At 38.9% G+C, this 18588-nt stretch overlaps 1 protein-coding gene across 6 annotated transcripts in view; it reads right to left on the bottom strand.

Moving 5' to 3' along the window:
* Positions 1-18236, bottom strand: part of LOC147184301 (microtubule-associated serine/threonine-protein kinase 1-like) — a 43043-nt gene extending 24807 nt beyond the window's left edge. For 2 of the 6 annotated variants that reach the window (XM_086067726.1, XM_086067745.1), the window contains exons 1-3: positions 18078-18236; positions 17557-17678; positions 9299-9330 (exon numbers count right to left, since the gene is read on the bottom strand). In XM_086067726.1, the coding sequence (XP_085923852.1) occupies positions 9299-9330; positions 17557-17678; positions 18078-18081 (158 nt within the window). In that variant the 5' untranslated portion in view covers positions 18082-18236. Of the gene's footprint in view, positions 1-9298; positions 9331-17556; positions 17679-17822 lie in introns of all 6 variants that reach the window. The other 4 variants (XM_086067752.1, XM_086067758.1, XM_086067766.1 and 1 more) reach the window with 4 other exon arrangements.
* Between the last annotated feature and the right edge of the window lie 352 nt (positions 18237-18588).

Here is an 18588-nt window from a genome sequence, read left to right as displayed (position 1 = left end):
GCAGATTCCTGACGTAAATCAATCATTAAACATGTCTTTAAATGTAAAGAATTATAAATTGAAGATATATTACCATACTCTCTTAATTGAAAGTGTACATAAGTATGTTTTTCAGAGCGATCATTTTGATTTTGAGGAGGAAATGGAGTAGTAGTTATGGCAATGATCTTGGTCATGATAGGATTAAGCACTGCATATTTCTTAGCATTGGCAATTTATTTTATATATTTTGGTTCTAATGTGCATAATGCACCTGTAAGAATATTTGCACATTTGGTTTCAAGAAATTATTTGCGCTTTTTCAAGTTATGTGAACTTGTTGTTCAATGATATACAATAGATATAATACAAACGTTAAAAAAAAATGAAACGCCATAGCCATTTTAGTTTAGTTAATAGTTAGGATTTTTTTCCTATTTTCTATGAGTGGTGTGCCGAGGAAAAAAGTGTGCCGTGGCTCAAAAAAGGTTAAAAAACACTGGCTCATTCCATCATCATGCGCGTTTTCCCTGAACAAAGACTGAAAAGAAAGTAACACGAAACATGAGAGAGAGAATAAATTGTGACGGGGTAGAAATATAGAAAAGACCACATTACTCATCTATAACCTCTGTGACTTCCAGTTTTTATATCACATATAACTGGAGCCAGTCCACAAACAAACTGAGGTAGGTTTTTTATTGAATGGATCTGAATACACAAAGGAAAAAATGGCTATGGCCCTTACACTTACAAAAACAACCTCACTCAACATTGGATTGATGGGCTGCAATATAGAGGTGCAATATACTGTAGACATAGATACAATACAAAGAAATGTTTTCTTTATTTGGAGATATTTATAACAAAAACACCTATATCAAATACTGCATCGAGTGGCTAAGATGGCTTTAATTTAATAATTTGTGTGTGTGCAAATAAATGTGACATATACTCAATTGACCACAACATGTTTATTCCTGTTTCCGATGCAAAATATTACCTTGAGGTCTCTCAGTGCCTTACCTAACCAAGAATATCTTGATCGATTATATCTATAACTAGCCTCATGGACATCGATCATGAATGCCATTAATACTGTAATTTGAACTGAACATGAACAAATAAATACATTTAAATGCATAAGTGCTATATGGCACTTTCTGAACTGGGTCAATTACATTACATCCTAACATTTTCGGTACACAGCAACTGTCCCTGCCCTTGGGATGCTCAAGTGAAGCTGAATCTCACGAAACATGTGAATGCACAAATTCAACATATCACCATAGACTTCCATTTACTTACTTCTTCTGTAGGGTAGAAAACAATAACAAAGGAAAGCAGCTGAACTTTTTTTTAATGTACTTTCAGTGCTGTGATAAATTAATAGAAAACATGATTATACACTAACTACTAGCATTGTGTATTTCCCTCAGGCAAGTCCACAGAGCAACACAAACTGTCTGTTTAAGATGCGGCTTTCAAAGTGATGTTAAGAGTCCTTTAATGGTTGTTCAAGATCAAGTGAGGACAAAAGGGAGCGAGGCACTCATTGAAACGAGGCTGGAGAATACGAGCAGTCACGAAGGATGTGTGATGATGGAGAAATAGAAGGATAGTATATAATGGTAGGGGGATTAGTTGTGCTTAATTCTGACCTGAGAGTTGCATGAGTACAGTATCTCAGGAGGGAATGGAGGGACTATCAATTCAGAAAAAGGAATAGAGGGCAATTTTGCATAAAATAAGGAAAATAAGGCAACTCAAAGCATTCCCAGTGGTCATCATTATACCAATAGGCACACAGTAAACATGACAGAGTCTTATCTCTCTCTCACACACACACACACACACACACACACACACACACACACACACACACACACACACACACACACATATACACTTGGTGGGAAGTATATTCACGCCGGACAAACACGACAGAATGCAATGGTGTGGATGGTGTATAATGTAATGGGAAAAAATAGACTGCTCATGCTCTTATAAAGCCATGCAAAAAGGAGCCTTTATCCTCTGCATGCTTCTTTGCCAGCAATTAACATGAATCAAAACAGACCATACAGTTCACACCAGACCACACAAATGTTCTATGCTGTTTTCCCTCCTTAGGGTCACAGTCATGGATGAGCTGGAGCCCATCCCATCTGACTGCACGAGACACAGATTACACCCTGGACTGGTCCCCAGGTAACCACATGGCACGTATAGACAAACAATCATCCACACAACTCACATTTGCACCTAGAAAACAATGTGGAGCCTAACATGCATGCATGGTAAGTTCCACGAGTACACCTTGCTACCGGATTGCAAACATATGAGGGAATATGCACTTAGCTTTGACTATGTTGCTAAAAGTGATCAACCCTCTGCAAAAAAAAAAAGAAGAAAAAAAAGAGTACTGTACACCTCATCCTCATAGTGTAAGTCAATTAAATAGATAACTCTCTGACGTTATCAAGCATAAAATAAACAGAAACTGATATACTAAATCTCAATCGATTATGTGGAGGTACCCAATGTGGTGTCCAGTGAATGTCAATGTGAATGTGCTTGTAAATTTACTTAGACAGAGGTATGTAAACAAATGAGCACAACTGTATGGTGAGAAAAAGGCCTAATCCAAAACACTGTGGCAATTGTTCTGATATTTTGTGGACACGAGTAGAGATGTGCATGTGAATTTTGTTGACGAGTCACAGCATTTTTCTGTCACTACATGGCCTTTAGCATTTGTACATAAACAGTTGTGCTCATAAGTTTACATAGCATATAAATAAACTGTAACAATACAAAATGGGTGGTATTTTTGACTGGATGAATGCTATGGCAATTTGCAAAAATATCAAACAAAATTTGCACGATAAAATATGCAGCATTTCTGAGTCTGCTTATCTGTATTTTGAAACTGTGGTATGCTTTTGAGTTACTTAGTCATATATACTGCATATATTGCAAAATGCGGCCAAAAAGCTGTTGTGTGTAGTATTCTATTCTTTTACAATATTTGCTTTGGTGAGTACGCAGGAAGGAAAGGCTAGAAGTGTAAAAGCTGGAAGCAGAATTCCCTTCATTCCATCTGATCACGGCTCTCAGCAGTGTTAAATGTCAGAATCATCCACTGAGTCACTGAAGAGATAACCGGGACAAAGGTCAGACACAACGACCTTTACTATGACCTCTATCCCTCCCACTTGGCCTAACCCTCAGGAGTCAGGCACCCTGAACATCGCTGAAAGCATTTCAACTTCAGCTCTTCGGGAGAGCGACACTCGGAAATGTTTGTACACGTAAGGGAATGTTTAGCCAGCTAACATTAAACTGTTAAGCAATCAGTCAATAAAGCCTATCAAGTGGGCGTATCAATGCCTTTGTCATTACTTTGCTGTTGTTCTTTGACGTCGTCCTAGCACGGAGGGAGTTTGCAAACTTGGACGATGGACCGGAAAGACAAACCCTCCCAGGTTACCTTAGCGTAGCAAGCTGGTACGACAGCACAGATGGATTTCAAACTTTACCGAAAGGGAAAAAACACTCTGGGTTTTACCATTGACCAGTGTACTACAAGTAAGTTATTTGAGCTAACAAGGAAAACCTTCTGTAGGTTGACGTGGCTGTGCATCGGACGCCTATGGTCTTGGTAGCCATTCAAAATTGTAGGAGCCATTTTTTGTACATACAGTACATGTAGGTCACCAAGTTCGACAATGAATACCGTGTTGAACACATGATTCACACAAATGAAACAACACATTTATTTGTAAAGTGAGGTCAAGCGCAAAAAAACTGAAACATGCCTGCCTGTCTATTCCCCTCAGTGGCTTTAATTTGGATTTAGCCACGACAGAGTTGATTTGGGATTCACTGCTTTAACAGTCAACTAATAGCAAATGCAGATTTTGGGTGCCAGTCCAAGCTCTAGTATACAGTATATTGTCAAACATTAAAATCTTCGGTTCAGTCTGGGGTCTTACACTGTAGCTGACAGCAGCAATATCTCTCAAACATGGATACATTTAGTGCTGTTGGGAAGCGTCTACCCTCAAACGTACAGTTCTCCACTGTGACAAGCTCAGTGAGTGAGAGTGATGGTGCATGAGAGAGAAGATAAAACGGAATATTATAGTTTCATTTCTCAGAGAGGAAAGATGAGAAGAGGGCCCTGAAATTCAAGCGCCGACGGTTGCAAGGGATTCTGAGATCCTCTTGAGGGAAAAGCAGCACGTTACAAAAGAGATTCTCCTCCTGTGTGATTTAGGTGACTGCCTCACGATGGTTTGCCCATAAATGGCTGAGTGAAGTCTCGCGGCTTATTTAGTTACAAGGGAGGTGTGTGGCTTCAGAAAAGATAGCCGCACACACAAACATGTCCTGGCATCACCCATAAATGTGATCCAGTCTGGCTAAAGGGTCCGCATGTCACCAAGTAAAGTTTCGTGTGTTTGACAAAAATCGATCAGATGGTCAAAAACTTTTGTTTTGAGATTTCGCCCAAAATAAGTCTACTTTCCATAAGGCCTCAATTTTAATTTCTCAATAGCCAAAAGGTTAAAATTATAGTTGAAGTGTATGAAAATAAGTGATTAGTATGTGCATCGTTAGCTAATGTGTTTTTGTCCCGGGGAAGCTGCGTGGAAATAACCCGTAGTTCCTCGCCACTACGTCATTTCACAAAGGATTTATATACAGTAAAAGTCAACAATGTAGCATAATGTGACCCTTAACACGAAATCAAACAGAAGACAGCACGTACAGCAGTGTTAACGAACATGTTTTTACATGATTGTATTTTACATTATCCTACTTTGCTGGCTAAATTGAGTGGCATGAAATACACCACACGTGGGGAAACAAAGAAGGAGAGATTTCTTAGTGGTGCATAAATAGATAAATGCATGATCATTTTGAGAACATTCAGAGATCTTGCGGGTCAGCGTTTGTGGTAATATAATAGTAGTTCTTGTAATGATTGAGAGTGTGTGGCAGCCAAAATAACACAATTTCTACAACTAAGACTGCTTCCAGTTCCAAAACAACACGTTCAAAATGTTAAGGTACGAACGGGATTCAAACCCACGATCTTTTGTTTACGAGACCAACACCTTACCACTTGTCCACCACACCTACATGTCCAGGTAGTGGGATCATACATTATACAGACATATAATAATTAACAAGGGAAAAGGCCATGCATGTTGGTCGCCACATTCCGGTTTTTATAAGAAAAGAAAAATAAGAACAATATTGTTAATAAATTCAAAATATTTTGAAATATGTATTTCTATTTCCGAGCAGGATAAATTTTACATGTGCAGTAAGTACCTTCAAACACAACAAGATAGGACCACGGTGGGGCGCTACACATCGTGGTAGTATTATTTTTAACATATGCATTACAACTGGACCTTTTGGCTCCTGGCTGTGCTGTGCATGAACGTGAATGAATAAAAGGACTCAGGAGACCAAAACAAAGTAGCAGGAGCAAATGATCGAGGATAAAAGAGTGAGACAGTAAAAGCTAGTATGCGTGTTGTCGTGTATGCGCATGGAACCTCGGCGAGCTGAGCGCTAATGGGAGAGCGGACACAGATATCACCCAAGGGCCTTTCACTTTATCTCAGTCTTTCCATCCTTCACCTCTTGCATAACCTCCCGCTTTTTCCACCCTCTGTGCGTTCATCATCCTTAGAGTTCGCTCTCATCTGCATCTTGGGAGTTAGTGCACATATCTTGATGCCATATAGCCAGTGAGAACTTTATTATTACTATTATTTATTTATTTTTACAAGAGCAGTGTTGTTAAACTGTTGACTCTTTTCACGACATCTAATCATATTCATTGTGATTGGATGGATGAAGTCCAGGATAATAGGCTCTAACACACCCATGACCCGAATGATATTATATTCAGATAATTAGTTCTTCGAACAAATGAAATGAGTATTTAAAAAAAGGCCTCACAAGTTTGAAGAATAGAGTTGGGCAGATATTAAAAGTGCTCTGCATTGGGGTTCAGTTGTGCCATAGCACTGTGGTAAACTTTGTCTGTGGTCAAACTTTTGTTCCATAATGGAATCTGCTTTATTCCTTGATCAGTAGGGGGCAAATCAAATCATTGCGAAATGCTCAACATGACATCCAATTCCCAATAGTGCCACTGTCGAAAGAAAAAAAGAAAAAGTGTTTTAATGCCATCTCATATTTTCACCCTGTTGATACCATAGTGATAAAATACTGCAAAGAGTTCAATTCCTTTAAGAAGCAAAATGATGGCGAGCGTATTGATGTTTGACACAAGACTTTATTGTTGCAACCATATCTTCATAAAACCGAAAAAAATCACTTGTGTGTCCTTGTTAAATATTTCCTCAAACAAGCCAATCTGAAATGTCAATTATCATAAAACAGTACAAGTGGATATACATTGCTGTGAAGATGGCTTTATTGGAGATGCTTTGCAATATAAAGTACAATGCATTAAAATAATAAATACTCATTACTTCATTTACGTTTACGTGTCACACTGATATTTACAATAGGAGAGAATAGTATTTTCATTGTTGAACTACGAAATGCAGCTCATGGTTTAGCAGCTATTCCAAAGAGTAAGAATTTGAATGAAGGTATTATACAGCGTAAAGAAAACCACATAATTAGGTATGTTGGATACAGACCGATGTCAGTATGAGTACTCAGCTCTTGAGTAGTCACTGAAGCCGATAAAACTAGCACTTTTGATACATAAAATCCCCCCACCAAAAAATAAAGCGGCAGATAATTTTGAAGAAAGACCTATATACATATATATCAATATGGCATTTTTCCTTAAAATTATATTAAAATTAATGTCATTTTTTCTATTGCCATTTCTAGTTCCATTGCAGTGTTTGAAACATTCTAATTTGATGTGCAGACATGCTATTGCAAAAATACATGGAACACAAAAAGGCTAGTGTTGATTAATACAGTATTTTGTTTAAATGCATACCTTAAAGTTGCTCAATGCAGGAAATACAATTTTGAATCGCTACTGCCACGTGTGGCCAAAAAACGGAACTGCACACTTCCTTCTTCACGTACACACTGTTGACGTCACATCCGCAGACAAAGGGCGGGAAATTTGAAGCCGAATCCAGCCTGATAACTATTGGCCAGAGGCTTGCAGGAGTACCTTATGTAAAGAGCTTTGGTGTTAATCTGCTAATTAGAAGATGATTGTTTAAAAATAAATAAAAGGGCTATAGTAAAGATATTTTTGGAAAATTTGCTTCATAGAGCAACTTTAAGCATGATCAATCATTTTTGACTTATGGCTATAATATGATCATTAAATTAAAACAGCATACGAGGCGATTCAATTCTCCCAAAACTGATGCAAAGCACATACACAAACACTGCAGCTCGCAGGGCACAACATGACAATTACTCAATCTCAAATTTCTCCTCTGGACTAAAAGATTAACTATTTGTTTCTCACTTGCTATTATTGAATACAAAAATTCTGTGAATGAATGTCAGCATGCACACAATGAAAAAAACATCTCAAAACAATTTTGTGGTCTGCGTCATTCTTTTCACTATAATGCCACTCGTAATACATAATGCTACTGCATACTGTGATAAGTGGCCACTTAATTATGCCTTTTAACCCCACTTTAAAGGAGCTATAAAAGGTCACTCTTGACAGAGCAATGACGCAGGTTACCATATAACACACCATCAGCTTCCTGTCTTTGCCTCTCATTCCTTTTAGCGTGTCGGAGCATGTTGGGTGCAGCTGATTGTGACGCGAGCTGTCAGAACGCAGCAGGTATCCCAATGCACCACAGAGCTCCAACCTTATTTAAAAGTGCACTGGTGTGTTTGCGGAAAATCAAGGCTGTGCATGGAAACAAAGAGGCAACAAGGGATTGTGGGTCATTTTCCCAAGGTATGGTTGTGACATTTATGACGCTTTTCTCTCCCTCTTCTTTCACTTGCGTGCACTTAAAGATGAGTTAAAAGCTTTTACTGCAGGCAATGGAATCTTTGAATGAATGGATGATGATGCGAGCAAATGGAGATGCAAGGTCATGTGGACTGTTGCGTAACATGTTGAACAGACTTAAAGATTTTGAAGAAGGGCAAAACTGGTGACAATGCGCACTATGTATTCTCAGAATGGGTCTGCAGGGTTTACCCATGAATGGATGAAGCCAATGAACTCATCTATAATGTATGGTGGCTGCTCATGTCCTACAAGGGGAGATAGAATGGAGTATGAAGCCCAGCCTGCATTTAAATGAAACCATTGAAAGAAAAATGTCAGTAATGGTGCAAAGGCAAGCAATCGGTGGATTGCAAAGAGTTCAATTTAGATTTGATTACTCATCGTGACTCCTAGGAACAGGAGAGGCGATGACCAGAGGGGCAGAAGAGACGACCATGGCGGTGGGGTTCTGTGGGCTGACCCCAAGGGAAAGACTTAACACGATGCGGCCGAGAAATAGATTGGAAAATTGTTACAGCTCTCACGACTGGAAAAAAAATAATCCATACTGGTTATTTTCACACAGCACTTACATAAAGTAGATGGATGCCTGCTGGTTATCGCTTAACAATAATTTATTAGATTCAAACAAATCATGAAAATTCAATCTGTTTTTATCATGTTTTTTGAAAAAAGGACTGATCGCGATGCACTTTTTTCAGGCATGCTTCTTCATTCTTGTGTGGCAAAGGATTAGATGTACAAATATGATGACATAATTTGCTTTCCAATCATCTATTCCTTTTCTATACCACTCTATGATGTGGAGGGGGCGTAGCCTTGCTCAACAGACTTGGGCAAAAGGCACACTACACTTTAGGCTGGTCATTATGTCATCATAAGATGATTAAGCTTAGGTCATTATGTGAACCACTACCACTGACTACCCCTACATTTTTGTACAGGAATCAGGAAGAACTGAGTAATGCCACAAACAAGGGAAGCATATAAGATGAAAGAAATGTTTTTTTTTCTAAACTGGGAATTCCATGTGGATACTTGACTTTAACTGCTTAATAAGAGAGCAAAAAGGAGATGCGTGAGGTGAAATTGAGCAACCGGAAAAAAACAGTACTGGCTTTCAGCACCAAGGACAGCATCCAGACTCTGACAGACAAACAGCATCACTCCATCTACTTCACAGCCACACGACATTCCAAAACCACAAACACCACTGAGCTTCCTTTAAGAAACACTCTTCAGGGTCAAGAGCAACAATGGAGAGAGTGAGGACAAGAAGAAGGGAGAAGTGGAAATAACACTCACCTGCTGCTCTTGCGAGGCAGTGGCAAATCCTTCTAGAAGAAACACAAACACAACAAAAGAGATCAGGTACAGAAAAATCTACAATAACGATGCAGGTAAATTCTATGCACAAAAACACATCAATATTAGAGAACACCAGAATGAAAGAAATGCTATTCTTGTATTTAAGTGAGACTCTTTTTAAGCCAATACTATTATACATTGTTGATTTATTGTATCAACACTGATACAGTCGTGAATGCATTGCACCAAACAGCCTATTTCTATATAAGTGTTTGAAAATTGAATTAAAAAAAAACTGTTCTATGAAGCACGAAATAGTATGGGATCATTTAACAATCACACACATAGACAATGAAAGAAGGTTGTAGAAAACAGAAAAAAATTAACTCAATCTGTCACATTTAGGTCATTTCAGACTTTTTTTTTTAAATAGAACAGAAAGCAAAAATATTTTTTTGCTGCCAAATGAGTATATACTGTAGATATTTATTTAAATGTTATGCTTTTTTTAAATAAATGTTTTAGTAATTATGTTTTCTTTGAAGAAAACATACTGGCATTTTAAAGCTTTTCAATGTTGTTTATGATGTGAATGTGAAATGTTGTCCTTCTCCTAGTTCATACTGTACAAAGCCATGATCACACAATGCAGCATCACATGTAAACAAACATTTATTTGCATGTGTAGTCATTAATTTCAGCCAGACTTTCTCCATCCTGCCCCTCCTGTGTCCATATGGACAGGGAACACCGTAAGAGTCATGCCATGCCAACGAAACCTGACTCTCACAAACAAGTAAACAAGTGAGAGATCACGCCTGAGGTCTTTTCTTTAAGCCTTGGAAATAGCCTGGCTCTCTATGTGCTTCTTCTACTTATGCTTGATGGTCTCAGATAAGAAAGGCACAACATATTAGTGTTAGATACAATGAATGCATCACACCTTCCCCTTGTCACATGGAGGTTAAGGTGCTGTTAGCCAAATATCGACTAACCAGTAACCACAGACTGTGTAATAATTAGCATAGTGATTGCTTGTGTGCGTGCGTGCGTGCGTGCGTGCGTGTGTGTGTGTATTTATGGGTGCTATATGTGGTCAATAATTGCCTGTGGAGGCAAGGGTTGAGAGTCATCTCAATAAATCAACTTTTTCTCCATTTGATCAAAGCATCTCCGTGAGTGCACTTCCCTTACGCCAGCATGTCCCTGAGTGTTTTACAGTACATGTTAACAAATCCATCTTCACAAGGACGACCGAATATTCGAGCCACTGATCCCTCCTCACTTTATCCTTCATTGATCACGCTAATTGACCCTGAGCCGACAGAGCCAACGAGACGACTTCCAAAAGCAAAAGGAAGTGCCGCAGGCTTTGCACCAATGAAGAGGGTTAACGATACAAAGTATTTTTAAAAAGTTTGGAAACAATTCCACCATCAAAAGATTATACCAGCGTTTCGGTAAGCACAGAATGTCTTTCATAAATGTATATTGGTGCCTTGAAATACGAGTGATCTGACATACGAGTTATAAGAGATAAGTGCCATCATTCGGATGATTTTTTTTTCTTTGACTTGTGAGCAAGTTTGAAATTCAAGCACTGGTGACAAGGAACCCAATTAAATTCACTTCACAACACGCAGCAGTTCGGCAGACAGTGAGACAAAAACAGGCTAAGTTTAAGTTGTTTACTGTCAGACTAAGCATAAAAGAAAGAGAATTACACAGAATTATGCATTTAAAACCCATATAGCTTTTCCTTAGAAAAGTTTGTTTGGCTTAATGCTAACAATTATTGCAATACACTAAACACAGACTAAAATATAGCGTAAGCGTTGAGGTCTTATAATCCTTTAACCAACAGTATTTGAAACATACAGTAAAGCAGTACTGGATAATAAAATAATAAAAATAAAATTATAAAAATAATGTTATGCAAAGATATAATGTCTGCAAAGAACGACTAGTGTGGCATACAAAGGAGCAATTTGTGACTGTTTCCATGTGTATGTATTACACTGCCCCAGAAGGAGCAGTGTAATGTCTACTGAATGTAAAAAAAAAAGAAGAAGTAAAATTGCATTATTATTGTATTTATAAGTATAATATTTTAGGGTAATATTTTTATTATTTAAAAAAAAGACTTCCATTTTTTTTTCTTTTTTTAACGGATTAATGGCATTTCCATTCATTTGAATTGGCAAAGATCATTTGGAATATGAGTATTTTGAGTTACAAGCATGGACAAAGAACAAATAGAGCTTGTATTTCAAGGCACCAATAAGATCAACCAAGTAGTAAGAGTAAGTTTTCTAACAAAACAAATTCTGTTAAAGCCTTGCCGCCCACTGGGATGTTTTTAAAATATTTCACAGTGATTCAGAGGTTTTCAAGCCTGCTGTTGACATATTTATGAATTAAATGCATCTGACATCTACTACACATGACCACAGAGCTCCAAATCTGTCTTCCAGTGTCCCCAATCAAATTCACCAAAATCGCATTAGACGCAATGGACCAGTTTTTAGACATGGTCTGAGCAACTCTCTGTCACCGCTGCTCTTAGCTCTAATCATGTGCAAGCAAGCCTTGCGCTGATACAAAAAATCAGGATGTGCCGGCACTAGCATCAAGGTGCAGGAGGTGCGTCTACGAAACTAGAGCTCAAAGTTGTCTTTCTATGTTGCTTGCTGGATCTGTAAAATGTTCTAAGTCAGTGCTGTCTTTGGGTAAACCATAAGAATGTGTAAAAAAACAACAACAATTCAAGCATTTCTCAAACAACAGAGCAGACAATAGTTACCCAGCTACTTTGTATAAATCAAACCTGTGAACATCTGCTCACTGTCCCTGTGAGGAACTCTTGACTCTTCAGGCATGTCTAGGCAATAACAAGTTGGCACATTAAACAAAGTGCAGCGGTCTATAGGCCGTGGTTTTCCACTTCAGGAACTTGAAGGGAAATTGAGGTCAGCCCGCATTTATTAAATGTTGTGATCGCCCCTGTAGGGCATCTTTCTGGTTCTTTTTGGCAGGAGGAATAAACAACAACTGCCAGATGGGACACAGTTATGATTGCTCCACACTGTACTCAAGAGTCAGCATAATCATTTTACAACCACATCAGATGAACATGTCAAAGCAAACACAGCAAGCAAAGATCAGCTTGACTGTCCGTGTTGTTCCTTTTGTTCGTCTTCAACAACTGTAGTTGTGACTGAACAATTAAATTGACCAACCCACCTGGCTGGGATGGAAATGAAATTAAGAAATGGGTTACATGGATGATTAGGCAGCGTTTCCAATAAATGCTTGCGCCACCTGAGCCTTGGAAATACAATCATAAGAACTCACGCAGTCCTCTCTTTCTCATATTCACTAGTTTGAGTATGCGCAGAATGAATAAGTGCTGCTCCTGCAGTCATAGTTGCATAATTAAGTCAACGTAAAACCATGGAGTGAGTCCAACCGGGCCACAGACTGTGTGCTCTAAAATCAAATCTTCATTCCAAACATGGCCTTAATTAGCCTACTAAAAATTCAACGACATTAATTCTCCATCACTTCCTCTTTGTATTGTCTGCATCTGTCAGCTTGGATTCCCTTTCACACAGTTCATTCTTTATCTAAAATCCACTTTCATTTGCACATAAGTCAGAAAGTGACAACTCATTTTAACTAATTAAGTCATTCCAATCAAAGCTTGTTTTGGGGCATTTTGTCAGGAGAACACGTGTCTCTTTCAAACCCTTTAATAATAATGGTAACCCTAAACCCTTTAAAAATGCTGACCATGACTTTAGGAAATTAAAGCTCCACTTTTTATACTATGTGAATTATTTTTCTCCTTTAAAATGACGTATGCCTACTGCCGACTGCATAGTCGTTACCTACATATTTTTTTTTTTACAACATGATGTTTTGCATGTGGGCTTTTCAATACGTCACCTGCAGATGTCCTGTTTCTGTCAAAGCATGTTGACTTTGACAATGAGTAACCTCATTTATGATTAAACCTTGGCACTCATACAATTGTGCACATTGCCAGGGCATGTTCTCATGATTTGAGTCACCAGTCTTGAGGTATCATTTGAAAAGTCACTTAACCTCAAGCCCAAAAAAATGTATTTAATATACTTTTTTTTTTTTTGTAAAAAAATTTTTTGCAACAGTTCCAGTTGCTTATCAGATAGAATGGCTGCTGCTCCCAAGTCGAGGTACGTCCTTCATTTCACCTGACCTCCACTAACACTACAAATGTGAGCATGGGCGTCTGGAATGATCGAGATTCCATCGATGCAAATTAATGTTTGATGACAGCCCCAATTGAATACATAGTCACACAGAATAAAGATAATGAATAAATGGGTGTCAAAAGGCTAAATTACTTTTTTTTAATGTTAAAAAGCTTAAATCCAAACAAAATTGCGGCCATTTCAGCGTGTTCCTGATGAGTAATTGCCTGTAAATCATCATAATGAAATGTGCTCATCAGCATGTGTACTCACTGTAAAAGAATAGGCACTTGAAGTCATGTGATTTGATATCTGTCTGCCTACGGACAGTTGTGATAAAGAATAAGATGTGTGTGTGGCCCATAAGAAAGGGTGGCAGGATGCAGCAGACAGATGTTTGTACTTCATGTCACCTAAGTTTAGATTAGATTTGTAAAATGTTCTCATTCCTATCCATTACTTACATTGGCTGGCCTGGTGACCAGTTATGTTGTCAGCATCTCTGTATTAGCACTGTTATTAATAGACTTTACACCAATCAGATAGATACCTGCACCGCTTCCCTTTCTGGTACAAAATACAGTGCAAATACAGTGCCTCAAATGACTGAAGAATCAAACCTATCAATGTTTAAGAAACTTAAAGGTATCAGAGGCATTGACAGCTCAAAAAGTAGGGCTGGGGTGAAATATTGTTTGGCAATACATTGCGATACTGTCCGTCCCGATCCGCAGTATTGATCCATTAAGTGAGTATCGATACTTTTGGATACCTTATATTGCCGTGCAGCGCCTAAACCTCGGAGCCTGTCATATCTTAATCTGCCAAGTCGATAGGTGGCAGCACTGTGCCACCGCAGCTTAAAGGCAACTCAAAAAAAAGACACAAACTAGAGTGTAGCCTAATATGCCTTGGGCAGCAGCAACCAAATGCGAACAGCGCCGTCGTCGATGCAGCAATTGCGGGGCAAACATCTGTCTTTCTGCCAGAAATGTTTAAGGCCACAAGTGTATAGAAATACAGGCTTAAAAAATACACATGTTAAGGTTAATACTAGCCCAAAAAAAGCCCCCAAAAAAAACAAAAAAAACATAGTGAACGTCTTTTAACGTCCTCGGCGCCCTTCCGTAGGTTTATGCTAAACGTTTTATAACGTTTATGGCGGTCAAAGAGTTAAGTATCGCAATACGTATCGGATCGCCACCAAAGTAACGAGGATATTACGGGAAGCAAACCAAAGCTGTAGCACCGGGCTACGCATTGCAATTGGTTTTATTTTTTTTCTGCCCTCACAAACTTTTTAGAGAGCGTAACTCTGTTTACTCAATTGCATTGTCCACATTTACAGTAAAGAGTTTTAAAGTATTTGTGAATTAATAAACATTTCATATTCAGATCACACTCTTTGTTATTTTTGTATTTCCTTTCTTTGTACATGGCAAAGATGATTAAACACGGGCAAAAGAATAATTGAGAATACTTTTGTGATGTTCTACAAACATAACACAAGTATATGCAGTAAATAGAGAAGTTATATACTGTAAATTGACATATAGCTCCATCTTGTGATTAGATCGGTGATCGGTTTATTTAAATTTACTGATTGGTGATCAGCCCCAAAAACCCTGATGGTGTCATGTAAAGTCTAGCTATTATCTACAGAAATTTGCATGATAAACATTGTGGTATGGGGGTGAGATCAGAGAACTGTTGCCAAGGTCTCGACATAAGCACTAACTTGTCTAAATGAATAAAATGGCGAGAAAATGAATTACAATCAAAAGGACGATTTACTGTAATCAAAATGCGGTTTCATCCATCCAATCTCAATAGTCTCTCTTCATATGTTATCATTGAATATGCGTAAACAGAGTACCCATACGAAACCCACTAAAACACAGGGAGAATATGCAGACGCCACACAGGAGGGTCTGAGGCAAGATTTTAACCCGAGACCAAAACCTTAATCTAGATCCAGATGCAGAACTAACAACATAATTAGTTTTCGTTTTTCTAATTTTTGAGTTCTGCTAGCGGTATCTGTCGTACTGCTTACTGTTATACTATGTCAAAATGACTGTTATGGGAAAAGGTCATAAATCACCCGTGGTGTAATACTTGGAGGTTACCACCATCAGAAATACATTCATGGAAACTGACAGCACATTTCTAGTTTGTATCCTCACACGCGTTTCAGATTTAATTAGATTGTGCACTGTCCTAACTCTTTAGTCACACTGTGACATCAATGAGTGCCATGATCCCAAATTCATTTTACTCATTTTGAGGCAATGCATCGTGGATGTGTGACCCCTGACCCCGCCCTTACTGCGGGGGAGTGGGATGTGTCACCATATGGTGCACAAAGAAATGTGCGTATGTGGAAGAGAAAGAGAGCGCATGACAGTTGGGTTGATGAGACCCAAGGGAATGACAAGGCAGCCAATCAGATGTCAACACACAATTTGACACACAGGCACCATAAGAGCTAAAAGTCAACACATAATACTCATATTTTCTTATACATGCAGAAATTAGCCACACAATCATTGATTGCATCACCTAGAAATGAATTTTGTGAGCCATGACACTATGATGATAAATTTCCCTGTAGCTCGTTATACATCATGGCAGCACAGCGAGGGGCTTAGTCGTGGGGATAATGAGACACGAAACCATCAGCACACTTCAGCACTAATCCTTCCTTGATACCTTACTATTCTCTCCATCCTCTCTCTTTTGTAATAAGGGTCAATTTGCCACTAACCAGCTTCAAAGTACAATTTCAAGCCTTTGCTAGCAATGTTAATGTTGTGGTCGACACGTCGCTAAACTGAATGAATAAATGGAAATAAATGCAAACCGAGAAGCACACGTCGCATGCGCACAAGAGGCTGCACTCCGCCCGGCAGGCTGCTCATCTCTGCTCAGTACACTTGACTGAATCATGCAGAGATTGGGGGTGGGGGGTGTATGACCCATGATTAAGCAGGAAGCTTCATATCGGATGAGCATAGTGGTCTGAATCAGCACGCACGGGGTACAATTCATTTGCAGCATTTTGTCAAACACAGTGTTGGCCTACATAAGCTCCTCTAATCATACTCATGAACCTGCTAGGGCGGGAGAACCTAACAGCAACAACGATGGGCTAAAGCATACCTTGAACAACCCCATGCCTCTTGTCTAGTGTCCATCCATCTTTGGCACCATCAGGGCAGGGGCACTAATAGCAAGTTAAGCAATATAATGGAATGTTACAGTAATATGGATTAAACTTTTGGTTTGAATTTGGGTTTTGTATGTATCCTGTTGCATTTAATGTGCTTCACTCGTTCATTGTTATAGGCTACATATTTAGAAATGACAGTAGAATAATATAATCGTCACCGTTCGTAATATTAGTCACCGTTATCGTTAAGAAACTGCACTGTAGAAATGATAATTATGTTGTTCATAAGATATACGGTACTGTATGAAAGAAATAAATTTTGAGAGACTACACCATGTCGATGTATTTATATGATCAAAAATAATGCTGTTCTTGAATTGTTATTTGTTATTAATGTGTATTATATATATAGCTGGATAGATAGATAGACTGTGGCCGTGAGGTTGTCGGCAATACCCAGCCCTAATACATACATACATACATACATACATACATACATACATACATACATACATACATACATACACATTATATCATACTTACATTTTAGTTTGTAAAATAATAATATATTGATTATGACTGTTATAGTACTAAATTACATATGGTTTATTAAGTAATGCTATGATAATCTATCTCTCTTAATCAACTGCTGATGGAGGTCAAAGTTGAGCTACTATAGTATTACACGGAAACAACAGTAACATCTTTATGTACAATATTTGTATTATTTAAAAAAACAACAGCAACAACAACAAGATTCTGCCAAATAGGATGAGAAACCTCTACAGTACGCAATAATACATCGAAGATCTCGTCACAGAGAGAGGCGATGTCCAGTATGAGCTCACCTGCAGCCTCCGGCGTCGTATTATGCCCGAGTCATCCATGTCTTCATCAAGTGCAATGGCAATAAAATAATCAGCTCCCTCTGTTCTGTTTGGCCCGAACGGGACTTCAGCTTCCAGCCGAACTGCAACAGAAGCAGCAAAGTCCTGAGCTGAGGGGTCCGGTGTCACGTCGAGGAGGAGCACGTCATGACACAAATGTCAAGCGGCCCCATTGTGTCTGCTCTAAATTTATGTCACTAAAAAGAAGCCACCAAGCGAAATCTCACTGTTGACAGTGGCGCAGTTGCTGTCCGAGCATCCTTAACAACACGCCAGAGGTTAGTCCGTCTGGATACGGTTCTGGAGGTAGTTGTGACTCCAATTTAAGAGCACTAACCTGGTCTTGACTTACGTCCTGCTGTGTCACAACAGCACTCACAAGAAACGCGAGTTTCTTTCCACGCGAGAATTGCGACTTGGAAAGCGAGCTGGGCCAAATGCCTATTTGACGTCCCGCAGAAGGGCAGCCGAGAGCCACTTACTCATCCCGGAGCTCCTCGGTCGGTCTGACACACATAACTCTCCTCGATAAAGCACTATTTCCCCGTTCAGTCGTCCATCTGCACTTTCAATAAAACCGGGGAAGCTGGAGCAGCAGCAGCACCAACGCGATATTTGAGTGACTCCTATCTGGGATTCCCTCTCGCCCCTCCTCTACTCCTTCCCCCTCCTCCGCGTGAACTGCTCACGCTCTCCTCACATCATTGGAGCTTCACGCAACGTGCACTATAATGCGTCATCACGTCCCCGTTTTGGTCCACATTTGCTCCACCAGGCTGCGTGTAAACTGGCTAAATTCAGCACCATAGATAGATAGATAGATAGATAGATAGATAGATAGATAGATAGATAGATAGATAGATAGATAGATAGATAGATAGATAGATAGATAGATAGATAGATAGATAGATAGATAGATAGATAGATAGATAGATAGATAGATAGATAGATAGATAGATAGATAGATAGATAGATAGATAGATAGATAGATAG

This window comes from Leptonotus elevatus, chromosome 1 (genome assembly GCF_054856555.1).
Source record: "Leptonotus elevatus isolate MCC_2025b chromosome 1, RoL_Lele_1.0, whole genome shotgun sequence".
In the NCBI taxonomy this organism is placed as follows: domain Eukaryota; kingdom Metazoa; phylum Chordata; class Actinopteri; order Syngnathiformes; family Syngnathidae; genus Leptonotus; species Leptonotus elevatus.
This window is presented reverse-complemented; position numbering and strand designations above follow the sequence as displayed.